This window comes from Phoca vitulina, unplaced genomic scaffold (genome assembly GCF_004348235.1).
Source record: "Phoca vitulina isolate PV1807 unplaced genomic scaffold, GSC_HSeal_1.0 scaffold7, whole genome shotgun sequence".
NCBI classification, from domain to species: domain Eukaryota; kingdom Metazoa; phylum Chordata; class Mammalia; order Carnivora; family Phocidae; genus Phoca; species Phoca vitulina.
The window spans coordinates 38,404,589-38,417,189 of NW_022589710.1; the positions used below are offsets into that span (position 1 = coordinate 38,404,589).

The following is a 12,601-nucleotide window of genomic DNA, read 5'->3' on the forward strand; positions in this document are numbered from 1 at the left end:
AATAGAAAGTATGATTTATAATTATTTTTAAGTTAATTTTACTACTCTGCCTTCCTTATTTTTGGCTAATTTCACTCAGTCTGCTATTTAATCTTTAATTACAGGCCACAAAAGAAGTAATAGAACGGGAAGCACCAGGGATGGCCCTGGCAATGCTGATGGGATCACTTAATGTTACACCTCTGGGCATGCTCTCTAGGTAAGAAAGTCACTAACATGTTGCAAAGAAAATTAATTCCATACCACTAATCACTACAATAGACTGATAAACATAAGAAACTTCAGTCAATAACACTTAAATTTGCTCCCTTTTTTCCCCAGAGTTCAGAGTCTTAGTATCCTGTCTAAATCTTGACCATTTTCCCTCGTTTTTTTTTTTACATATTATGTTTAAACTTTTAGAAAATATTATACTTTGCTAAAAGGTGTCAATCCAAACCCAGAGAGGAGTCCAGTTTATTAAGATATAAAATTATTTTTGTGTGTGATTATTTGTAATCATCAATTAATAATCATTAATTGTCATCAAATGCTAATTTAATAAAACAAAACAGTAGAGGTTTTTTTCAATAAGTTATTCTTATATGTTAGGAATTTGTAAATAGGCATATTCATGTGTGGTCATAAAAAGAAGCTGAATTAATAGTATATTAGTAGTATATTATGTTAGTATATTTAAAACTATGCCTTTGTTGACATAGATGGTGACATCGATTCTCTGTGTGATATTATTGTTTTAGTAACTCTTAGATTAAAATCTCCTTTAATGAGGACAACATACATCATTTAAGTTAAAGACAGAAGTATCAACTTAGAATCTATTGATTTAATGACCACTGATTAATAGGCAGTTGATCTCAGAGCAATCTAAAAATACACAGCAACTTTATAATTGCATGGTTTCATAATCATTATGTATAGCCATTTATTCATCCTGTGTGAAATATGAATACAAAACTAAGTATATCTACATAGCACATGGAATATGAATAATAATGCCGTTTCTGTTACTTAGGGTTTATATCCCATTAATCGCAGACACTTGAAGCACAGCTACAGGGAAATGTGAATTGGTCATTAGTTACTGTATTCTTTTTGCTGTCATAGGTACTATATTATAACATTTCATTTAAGTAAGAGCAAAAAAGAATTACAATAGCATGTAGAAATTTTAAATTTAAAAGTCCATGCTGATCTTTAAGGAACTTATCATTCTTCTATGCTGTTCTTTTTTTTTTTTTAAGATTTATTTATTTATTTCAGAGAGAAAGTACAGGGGGGAAGGGCAGAGGAAGAAGGAGAGAGAAACTCAAGCAGACTCCATGCTGAGCACAGAGCCCAACGCAGGGCTCGATCTCATGACCCTGAGATCAGACCTGAGCCAAAAGTGAGAGTCAGAGGCTCAATCAACTGCTCCACCCAGGCACCCCTTTGCTGTTCTTTTTTTAAACATACTTACATTCCCTACACTTCTGAGGTCAGGGGTCACATTTGATCCTTTTCTCTATGGAATTAAGTAGTGACATTTGAACATAAAAGAACTCTTTCTTGACATACAAGGATATAGTCAAGAAAAAATTAAACTTCATCTCTTGTTAATTCTTTTATTTAATAAAAATCTAATTCAGCAAACATAATAATACTCTATTTGCTAGGCCCCAAATTAACCATCAGAGATACTAAGGATAGAAAGAAAATTATGACATGGCCCTCACCTTAAAGATCCCACAGTTTAGCTGGAGAACTTATTCTTTGCAACTGTTAAAATAACCCTTTATAGCTTTCTTGATACAGTATAGAAATAGCACTTTTTGTCTTATTGAAAGAATTTTCTGAATTAATTCCTCTTCTACCTTCTGAATCCACATGACTGCTGAGTGATAGAAAATTAATCAGCAGGAGTTGATTCTAAGTACTTTGGAATAAGTCCATCATCTTTATGCTGAAGGCTTTGAAAATTAAAATAAATACACAGCGTGGTAACAGATTCTTGTGGCTTTTTTTCCTGTTCATTGCTGATTTAACAGAGTTTATTTACAAATTTAAAACAGAGATAGTAGTCTATATGAGTTATGCATAAGAAATTGTGGAATATTTTCCTAAATGTTCATTTTTTGTGAACATTTTCTAGGCTTTTAAAAAATTACTATTTTAAAACAGCCATGATTATACTGATGCTTATGTTCTACAGCATTTTTACCTTGTATCTTCCTTGGGATTTGTACGTGCTTCTATTATAGCACATGCTATATTGCAATTATGTACTTATTTGTATAACCTAATTTGTATAAAATCCCTAAGAACAGGAACTTTCTCATGTTCATTTTTATATCCTCAGACCCCAAAACAACTCCTGACACATAGTAAGTACTCAAAAAATGTTTATTGTTATGATTACTGTTGATAAATCAGTGTTTCATCCTAATTCTATAGAACTTTTTTCAAAGTAATATATCAAAGTTGTTTCCTTGCCTTCCTATTTTTATCTCTAGAGAGCAGCATTAAGTAAAAATTGTTTTAATTACTAAATCTGTTTAAAATGGTTTTCATCTATGTGATGAAATATCCTCCAGTTACTTTGTGCAAGTCAGTTACAGGATAGTACCAAGTAATAGTTAAGACCATCATCTCTGAAGCCAGATTGCTTGCGTTCCATTCTGGCTCTACTACTTACTAGCTACTTAACATTTTTTTGGTTTGTTTTTTTTTTCTCATCTGTATATGAGGATGTTAATAGTACTAACCTTTTGGATTAAGTGAGTTCATATAAAATGCTTAGAACAACAACTGATTCATAGTAAGTCTTATTTAAGTGTTGACCACAGTTATGGTATTGTTACTGGCCGAGAGCAAGTCTGCTGACAAAACCTTCTAGTAGCTTTCCTCCGTCTGGAAATATCTTCATTCTACCTTCATTCCTGAAGGATATTTTCACTAGATATAGAATTCTAGATTGGCAGTTATTTTCTTTCAGCACTTTAAAAAATATTATTCCACTGTCTTCTGGCCCTATGTTTCCTACCAAAACTTAAGTGATTCGCAGAAAACAATACTAACAGGGAAAGTTAGAGCTGTAAATGGGTTAAAAAAGAAAACCCTTCTTTTTTACATTAAAAAAAGAAAGATCTCATGGGATGCCTGGGCGGCTCAGTTGGTTAAGTGTCTGCCTTTGCCTTAGGTCATGATCCCAGAGTCCTGGGGCTCCTTGCTCAGTAGGGAGCCTGCTTTTCCCTCTACCTGTCGCTCCCCCTGCTTGTGCTCGCTCTCTCTCTCTCTGACAAATAAACAAAATCTTTTTTTAAAAAGAGGAAGACCTCAGAAACAACTACATAACATTAAAATTTAAGGAACTAGACAAGGAACAAATTAAACCCAAAGCTAGAAGAAGGAAGAAAATAATAAAGATTAAGGCAGAAATAAATAAAATAGAAAATGGAACAATAATACAGAAAATCAATTAAACCGAATATTGACTCTTTGAGAAGATCAACAAAACTAAAAATTTTTAGCTATATTGACTAAGAAAAAAAAGAGACCTGACTCAAATTACTAAACTCAGAACAAAAATGGGGACATCACTGCCAATTCTATAGAAATAAAAAGGACTATAAGAGAATACTATGAATAACTGTATGTCAATAAATTGGATACCCTAGATGAAATGGAAAAATTCCTACAAACACAAAACCTACTCAGATTGAATCAGAAAAAAATAGAAAATCCATATAGATCTGTAATTAGTGAGGAGATTGAATCAGTAATCAAAAACCTACCTACAAATAAAATGACTGTACCAGATGGCTTCACTGGAGAATTATACCACACATTTAAAGAAAAACAGACACCAGTCCTTCTCAAATTCTTCCAAAAAATGGAGGAAAAGGGAATACTTCCTAACTAATTCTATGGGACCAGCATTGCCTTGATACCAAAGCCCGATGAAGAACTACAAGAAAACTACAGACCAGTATCCTCTTTGAACATTGATGTAAAAATCTTCAACAAAATGATAGCAAAACAAATTCAGCAATATTTTAAAAGGACTATACACCATGACCAAGTGTAATATATCCCCAGAATGCAAGGATGTTTCAACATATGAAAAGCAATCAATGTAATATACCACAGTATATTACATATGTGTGATACACCACATACAGAAAAAGCATTTGACAAAATTCAGCATGTTTTCATATTAATGACACTCAACAAACTGGGAATAGAAAGAAACTACCTTAACATAATTAAGGCTTATATTAAAAAACATACATCTAACATCATAATGGGGAGAGACCAAACTTTTGCTCCAAAGCAAGAATAAGAGCAGGATGCACACTTTTGCTGCTTTCATTAAACATGCTATTAGAAGTTGTAGCCAAAACATTAGGCAGGAAAAAGAAATAAAAGGTATCTAAATTGGGAAGGGAGAAGTAAATTTATCTCTGTTTAACATGATCTTATTTGTAAAAAACCCTAACAATTACACACACACACACACACACACACATACTATTAGAACCAATACACATATTCAGCAGAGTTGAAGATACATAATCAACATGCAAAAATCAGTTGTGTTCCCATATATTAACAATGAAAAATGCAAAAAGGAAATTTTGAAAACAATTCCACTTAAAATCTCATCAAAAAGAATAAAATACTTAGTAATTAACTTAATCAAGGAGGTGAGAGACTTGTACACTGAAAACTATAAAACTTTGCTGACAGAAATTAAAGAAGATTTAAATGAATGGAAATAAACCCCATGTTTATGGTTTGAAAGACTTAATATTAAGTTGTCACTACCCAAAGCAATTTGCAGATTTAATTCAATCCCTATCAAAATACAGCAACATAACTTTTTGCAGAAATAGAAAAATCCATTCTAAAATTTATATGGAATCTCCAGGGTCCCCAAAGAGACAAAACAACCTTGAAAAAGAACAACAAAGCAGGAGGACTCCCACTCCCTGTTATCAAACTGACTGCAAGTTACAATAATCAAAAAAGTTGTACTGGTATTAAGTCAGATTTTTAGGCCAATGGAATCGAATAGAGAGGCCAGAAATAAACCTTTGCATATAAGGTCAAATGAATCTTGAGAAGGGTACCAAGACAATTCAATGAGGAAAGACAGTCTTCGACAAATGGTATTGGGAGAACTGGATATCCACAGGCAAAAGAATGAAGTTGTACCCTTACCTAACACCATATACTAAAATTAACTCAAAATGTATCAAAGACCTAAATGTAAGAACTAAAATTATAAAACTCATGGAAGAAAACATCAGGAAGAGCTTCATGACATTAGATTTGGCAGTGGTTTTCTTGAATATGACACCAACATTACAGGCAACAACAAAAAAGAGGCTTAATTGGACTTTATCAGCATTAAAACCTTTGTGACTTAAAGGACACTATCAACCAAGTAAAATGTCAGAATGGGAGAAAACATTGCAAATCATGTATCTGATAAGGATTTAACATCCAGAATATATAAAGAACTCCAACACAAAAACAACCCAATTTAAAGATGAATAGATATTTCTCCAAAGAAATAGATTATTTCTCCAAATGGCCAATAAGCACATGAAGTGTTCAAGGCACTAATCATTGGAGATATGTTAATCAAAACCACAATGAGATACTACCTCACACCCACTAGGATAGCTATTATAAATGAACAAACAAAATAAAAAGTGTTGGTAAGGATGTGGAACTGTGCATTGCTGGTGGGAATGTAAAATGATGTAGCCATTGTTCAAAGCAGTATGGAAGTTTTTCAAAAAAATTAAACAGAATTACCATATGGTGCAGTAATTCCCCTTCTGGGTGGAACCCAGAGCAACTGAAAGCAAAGACTTGAACAGATACTTGTACACCGGTGTTCATAGCAGCATTATTCACAATAGCCAAAAGGTAGAAGCAACTTAAAGTCCATTGACAGATGAATGGATAAACAAAATGTGTTATATATATGCAATAGAATATTAGCCTTAAAAATGAATGAGCTGCTGATACATGACACAACATGGATGAATCTTGGAGACATGCTGAGTGAAATAAGCCAGACACAAAAAGGACAAATATTGATTTCACTTGTATGAGGTATCTAGAATAGCCAAATATATAGAAAGTAGAACATGGTTATCAGGGGCTGGAAGACTAGAACAGGAATGGGCACAGAGTATCAGTATAGGATGGGCACAGAGTATCAGTGTAGGATGACAAAAAAGTTCTGGAGATGGACAGTGATGATGGTTGCACAATAACTTTAATGTAGTTAAGTCAATGAACTATGCACTTAAAATTAATTAAAATAATAAATATTATGGTATGTGTATTTTACCACAATTTTTAAAAAATGCTTTAGGATAGGAAATACAACATACACAGCATGTACATTTTCTTGGGACAGCTCTACAATACTTCAGGCACAACCAGATTCAATATCAGAGGAAGTGCACCAGGTTGCAAAAGACAAATGAGACACACTTGGGGTGAATGGTCACCTCCAGCTGACAGCTTTCCCCTCCTCCCACCCAGCATGTATAGTTTGCTCTATATTATAAGCCCCCTAAGAGTTTTATCCTAGCTGAGACCCATTCATCATGAGTCATATAATACACAACCTGAATAACATGTTTCAGGTTCCTTACAGTATCTTTAGATCCTTGCACAGAGCATAGCAATTCTATGAAGATTTAGTTCACTTATAGATCATAACATCTAGAGCACAGGATCAATTTAGTGTATTTTTAAGAATGATCCTTCAGCATTCCATGCGCTTGCTTTAAAAATCGAGTCCTGTGCATACTGTGGTGTTTTTAGTGTGCGTATTTACATTTTTCACACAGTTTTTCTAGAGCAATAATCAGTGGTGTTTTTGTACCTAGGTTTTATGTGATTTTAATGAAACATGGATAGTTGTAGCCACCTGCTGACTATTTGTGGTTTAAAATAAAAGGTTTCCTTGCCTGAAAAAAAAAAAAAGAATGATCCTTTAGGTATCTCCTTAACTTTGGAAGGGAGTTGAGTCCAGCTGTTCTCTCTCATAACCTCGTGATGGCTCATGTTGGGACTACTTATGCAGTATGAGAAGCATCAAACAAGGGAAAATTTAAAGTGGCTTTGGGTTGAAAATGTCTTAAGCAATTGACAGAAGCAAATTATCTCTCAAGGGATTCTGCTTCAACTTAGACCTTACAGATTTCTCAGGAAGTTAGATTCTATCTAACTTCTAAGGAGTTTAGAATTCTAGGGAAGTTAGAAGGTCATACACATAAAAAAAAAAAAAGTGACAAAACACAAAAATCAAGGCATCATAAGAAATGAGAGATTACAGATGTTTTCCATTTTGTTCTATGATCCATTTTGAGTTAATTTTTTAGAAGGATGTAAAGTTTGTATCTAGATCCATTTTTTTTTTTTTTTTGCATGTAAATGTCCAGTTGTTCCAGTACCATTTGTTGAAAAGATTATCTTTGCTCCATTGTATTGCTTTCTGCTCCTTTGTCAGAAATCAGTTGGCTGTATTTATGTGTGTCTACATTTCTGGGCTCTCTATTCTGTTCCATTCATTTATTTGCTGTTCTTTCACCAGTACCACACTATCTTGATTACGATAACTTTATAGAAAGAATCAGAGTCTGTTAATTTAAGTCCTCTAACTTCATTCTCCTTCAATGTTTTGTTGACTATTTTGAATCCTTTGCCTCTCCATAGACACTTTAGAATCAGTCTATAGATACCCATTAAATAATTTGCTGGAATTTTGAATCAGATTTCCATTGACTCTACAGATCAAGGCGGGAAGAACTGACATTCTGACAATATTCAGTCTTCTAATCCAGGAACATGGGATAGGAACTTTATTTAGTTCTTTGTTGATATCACTGAGTCTTTGATAGTTTTCCTTATATAAGTATTATACAGATTTTTTTTAGATTATAATTTTTTCATTTGGGCACTGCTAAGGTAACTGGTATTGTGTTTTAATTTCAAGTTTCAGTTGTTTATTGCCAGTATATAGGAAAATGATTGGCTTTCACATATTAACCTTGTATTCTGCAAACTTGCTGTAATCACTTATTAGTTCCAGAAGGTTTTTTATTGATGATTCTTTTGGCTTTTGTACATAGATGACCATGTCATCTATAAACAAAGGCAGTTTTGTTTCTTCCTTCCCAGTTTGTATACTTTTTATTTCCTTTTCTTGTCCTATTGCATTAACTAAAATTTCCAGTATAGTGTTGAAAAGGAGTGGTGAGAGGGGATATCATACTTAACCTTACTAAGAAAGCTAAGAGTTTTTCACCATTAAGTAATATATTAGCTGTAGGTTTTTATAGATTTTTTTTTATCAAGTTGAGGATGTTTCCCTCGTGTCCACACTCTATTTCTAGTTTACTGAGTTTTGATCACAAATGGGTGTAGGATTTTGTCAAATGCTTGTTCTGCACCTATTGATATGATCATGTGACTTCTCTTTTTTAGCCTGTGATGAATTACATTAATTGATTTTGAAATGTTGAACCTGCCATGCATACCCGGGATTAATCCTGCTTGGTCGTGGTGTATAATTTTTTACACATAATGGATTCAATATGCTAATATTTTGTTGAGGATTTTTGAAACATTAGTGTGTAGTTTTTTGTTTTTTTTTTCTTCCAGTGTCTTTGCTTTGTTTGGCATTAGGGTAATACCAGCCTCATAGAATGAGTTTGGAAGTATTTCCTCTGCATCTTCTTTAAGAGATTATAGAGAATCGGAGTAATTTCTTCCTTAAATGTTTGGTAGAATTCACTATTGAATACATCCAAGCCTGGTGCTTCCTATTTGGAAGATTATTAATTATTGATTTAATTTCCTTAATAGAAGTTAATAGGCCTATCTAGATTGTCTATTTCTTCTTATGTGAGTTTTGGCAGATTACATTTTCAAAATAATAGTCCATTTCATCTAGGTTATCAAATTTATGGGTATGGAGTTTTTCGAAGTATTCTTGTCTTTTTAATGTGCGTAGGAACTGTAGTGATGTCCTCTCTTGGTGTCCTCTCTTTTATTTCTAATATTTATAATTTGTGTATTCTCTTTTTTACTTAGCCTGCTAGAGGCTTATCAGTTTTATTTATCATTTCAAAGAACTAGTTTCAGTTTTGTAGATTTTCTCTGTTGGTTGCCAATTTTCCATTTCATTGATTTCCTCTCTAATTGTTGTTATTTCTATTCTGCTTACTTTGAATTAATTTTATTTTCTTTTTCTTTTTTCTTTTTATTTTTCTGTTTTCTTAAGGTGGAAATTCAGATGATTGATTTAAGATCTTTATTTTTAGTAATATTTGTATTCAGTGCTATAAATTTCCCTCTAAGCACTGCCTTCTCTGCATTTCAAAGTTTAAAGTTTCTCTCTCCTTCTATCTCTCCCTCTCCTCCTTCCTCTCTCCCTATTTTTTTAAATTTTCATTTCTTTGTCTTATTTATTTGATAACTAGAAATTTATACTTCTTAATCCCCTTCATCTGTTTTGTCAATTCCCCTACCCCCTTTCATTTTTATTTACTTCAAAATATTTCAAAATTTCTCTTGATATTTCTCTTTGACCCAAGTGTTATTTAAAAGTGTGCTGTTTATTCTCTACATATTCTGGGATTTTCCAGTCATTTCTCTGTTACTGATTTTTATTTTAATTCAATTGTGGTCTGAAAGTAGACACTGTAGAATTTCAATCCTTTTAAATTTGTCAAGGTGTGTGTTATGGCCCAAAAAGTGGTCTACCTTGGTGAATATTTCACATGAGCTTTAGAAGAATGTATACTCTGCCATTATTGGGTGAAGTAGTATATAGATGTCAATTATACCCAGTTGTTTGATGGAGTTGTTGAGTTCAAGCTTGTCCTTACTCATTTTCTGCTCAGATACTCCTGTGTCTGTCCATTTCTGACAGGGGGGTGTTGCAGTCTTTAAGTATGATAGTGGACTTATTTCTCTTTGCAGTTTTTAGCTTTTACCTCACAAGTTTGACACTGTGTTGTTAGGTGCATGCACATTAAAATCATTATGTATTCTTGGGGTATTGACCATTTATCATTATAAATGTCCTTCCTTAGCACGGATAACTGTCTAAAACTAATACAGTTACTCCTGCTTTTTTTGATTAATGTTAGCATGATATGTTTTTCTATATCCATTTACATTTAACCTATCCTATATGTATCTTTGTTTAAAGTGGGTCTCTTCTAGACAACATGCAGTTGGGAGTCTAACAATCTCTGTCTTTTAATTGGTGCATTTAGACCATTGACATCCATAGTGATTATTAATATTGTTGGATTAATGTCTGCCATATTCAATACTGTTTCCTATTTGTTGCTGTTCTTCATTTCTATTTTTATCTTTTGCTTTTTCTGCCTTTTGTTTGTTTTAATTGAGCCTTATTTATGATTCTGTTTTTTTCTCCTTTCTTAGCATATTGACTATACTTCTTGTTTTACTTTTTTTGTGGTTGCCCTAGAGTTTACAGTATACATTTACAATTAACTGAAGTCCACTTTAAAATAACATCATACTATTTCACAAATAGTGTGAATACCTTATAATAAAATTATCCTAATTCCTTCCTCCATCCTTTGTATTATTGCTGTCACTCATTTCACATATATATATAAGCATACATATACACGTAAGATATATATATAAGCATATATAACTGAATATATCATTGGTGTTATAATTTTGAACAAACTATTATATGTTAGATCAATTAAGAATAAGAAAAATAAAATTTTATTTTACTTTCACTTATTCTGTCTTTTATACTCTATGAAAGGACCTACATTATTTCCCTTTTCTCTAAAGAACTTCTTTTAACATTTCTTGCAAGGCAGATCTACTGGCAACAAATACCCTCAATTTTTATTTGAGAAGCCTCTATTTCTCCTGCACTTTTAAAAGGATAATTTGACAGTGTACAGAATTCTAACTTGGTTGTTCTTTTCTTGCAACATTTTAAATATTTCCCTCTACTTTCTTCTTGCTTGCATGGCTTCTGAGATAAAGTCAGGTGTAATTCTTGTCTTTTTTCCTCTTTAGGTAAGGGTTTTGTTTTGCCTTTTTCTCTGACTTCTTTCAGGATTCTTTTTCTTTGATTTTCTGTAGTTTGAAATTATATGCGTTGGTGTAGTTTGGGGTTTTTCTGTTTTTCATTTTTGCCTTTACCCTACTTGAAATTCTCTGAGCTTCCTGAATCTTTGGTTTGGTGTCTGACATTAATTTCGGGAAATTCTCAAGCATCATTGTTTCAAGTATTTCTTCTGTCCTTTTCTCTCTTCTAGTATTCCCATTACACATATGTTATACCTTCTGTAGTTGTCCCACAGTACCTGGATATTTTATTATTTTGTTTTCAGTCTTTGTTCTTTTTGCTTTGCAGTTTTCAAGGGTTCTGTTGATATATCCTCTAGCTCAGAAATCCTTTTCTCACCTGTGTCATCTACTAATGAGCCCATCAAAGGCATTCTTCATTACTATTCAAAGTTTTTTTATGCCTAGCATTTCTTTTTAGTTCTTTCATTGGATTCTATCTTTCTGCTTACATTACCCATCTGTTCTTGCATGCTATCTACTTTATCCATTACAACCCTTAACATATTATTCTTAGTTTTGAATTCCTGGTCTGATAATTCCAAAATCCCTGCCTTGTCTGGTTCTGATATTTGCTCTGTCTTTTAAAATTGTGTTTTTTGCCTTTTAGTATGCCTTGTAATTTTTTTTCTAGATAGATAAAAGGAACTGGGTTTCTTTTTAGATTATTTTTTTAAGTTTTTATTTAAATTCCAGTTAATATACAGTGTAATATTAGTTTCAGGTGAACAATTTAGTGATTCAGCACCCAGTGCTTATCACAGGTGCCCTCCTTAATCCCCATCACCTCTTTAACCCATCCCTCTACCCACCTCCCCTCTGGTAACCATCAGTTTGTTCTTTAAAGTTAAGAGTCTGTTTCTTGGTTTGCCTCTCTTTTCCCCCCATGCTCATTTGTTTTGTTTCCTAAATTCCACATATGAGTGAAATCATATGGTAGTTATCTTCTTCTGACTGACTTATTTCACTTTTTCACTTAGCATAATACTCTGTAGTTTCATCTACATCATTGCAGATGACAAGATTTCATTCTTTTTTATGGGTAATACTCCAGTGTCTGTGTGTATACCACATCTTAATCCATTTATCAGCTGATGGACATTTGAACTGTTTCCATAATTTGGCTATTGTAGATAATGCTGCTATAAACATCAGGGTGAACGTATCCCTTTAAATTAGTATTTTTGTATTCTTTGGGTAATTACCTAATAGTGCAATTGCTGAATCATAGGGTAGTTCTATTTATATCTTTTTGCGGAACCTCCATCTTGTTTTTCAGAGTGGCTGCACCAATTTGCATTCCCACCAACAGTGCAAGAGGTTCCCCTTTCTCCACAAAAAAGGAACTGTTTTAAATGTCCTTCGGTAATATGGTCATGAGATTTGTGGGGAAGGGAAGTGTTCTGTAGTTGTACAATTAGGTCTCAGTCCTTTAGCGATCCTATGCCTCTGGACTTTA

At 32.9% G+C, this 12,601-nt stretch overlaps 1 protein-coding gene across 17 annotated transcripts in view; it reads left to right on the plus strand.

The window, feature by feature from the left end:
* Positions 1 to 12,601, plus strand: part of GPHN (gephyrin) — a 608,525-nt gene that overhangs the window by 313,611 nt on the left and 282,313 nt on the right. For all 17 annotated transcript variants that reach the window (XM_032405331.1, XM_032405333.1, XM_032405334.1 and 14 more), the window contains one exon: positions 105 to 199. In XM_032405331.1, coding sequence (XP_032261222.1) covers positions 105 to 199 — 95 coding nt within the window. The remainder of the gene's footprint in view (positions 1 to 104; positions 200 to 12,601) is intronic.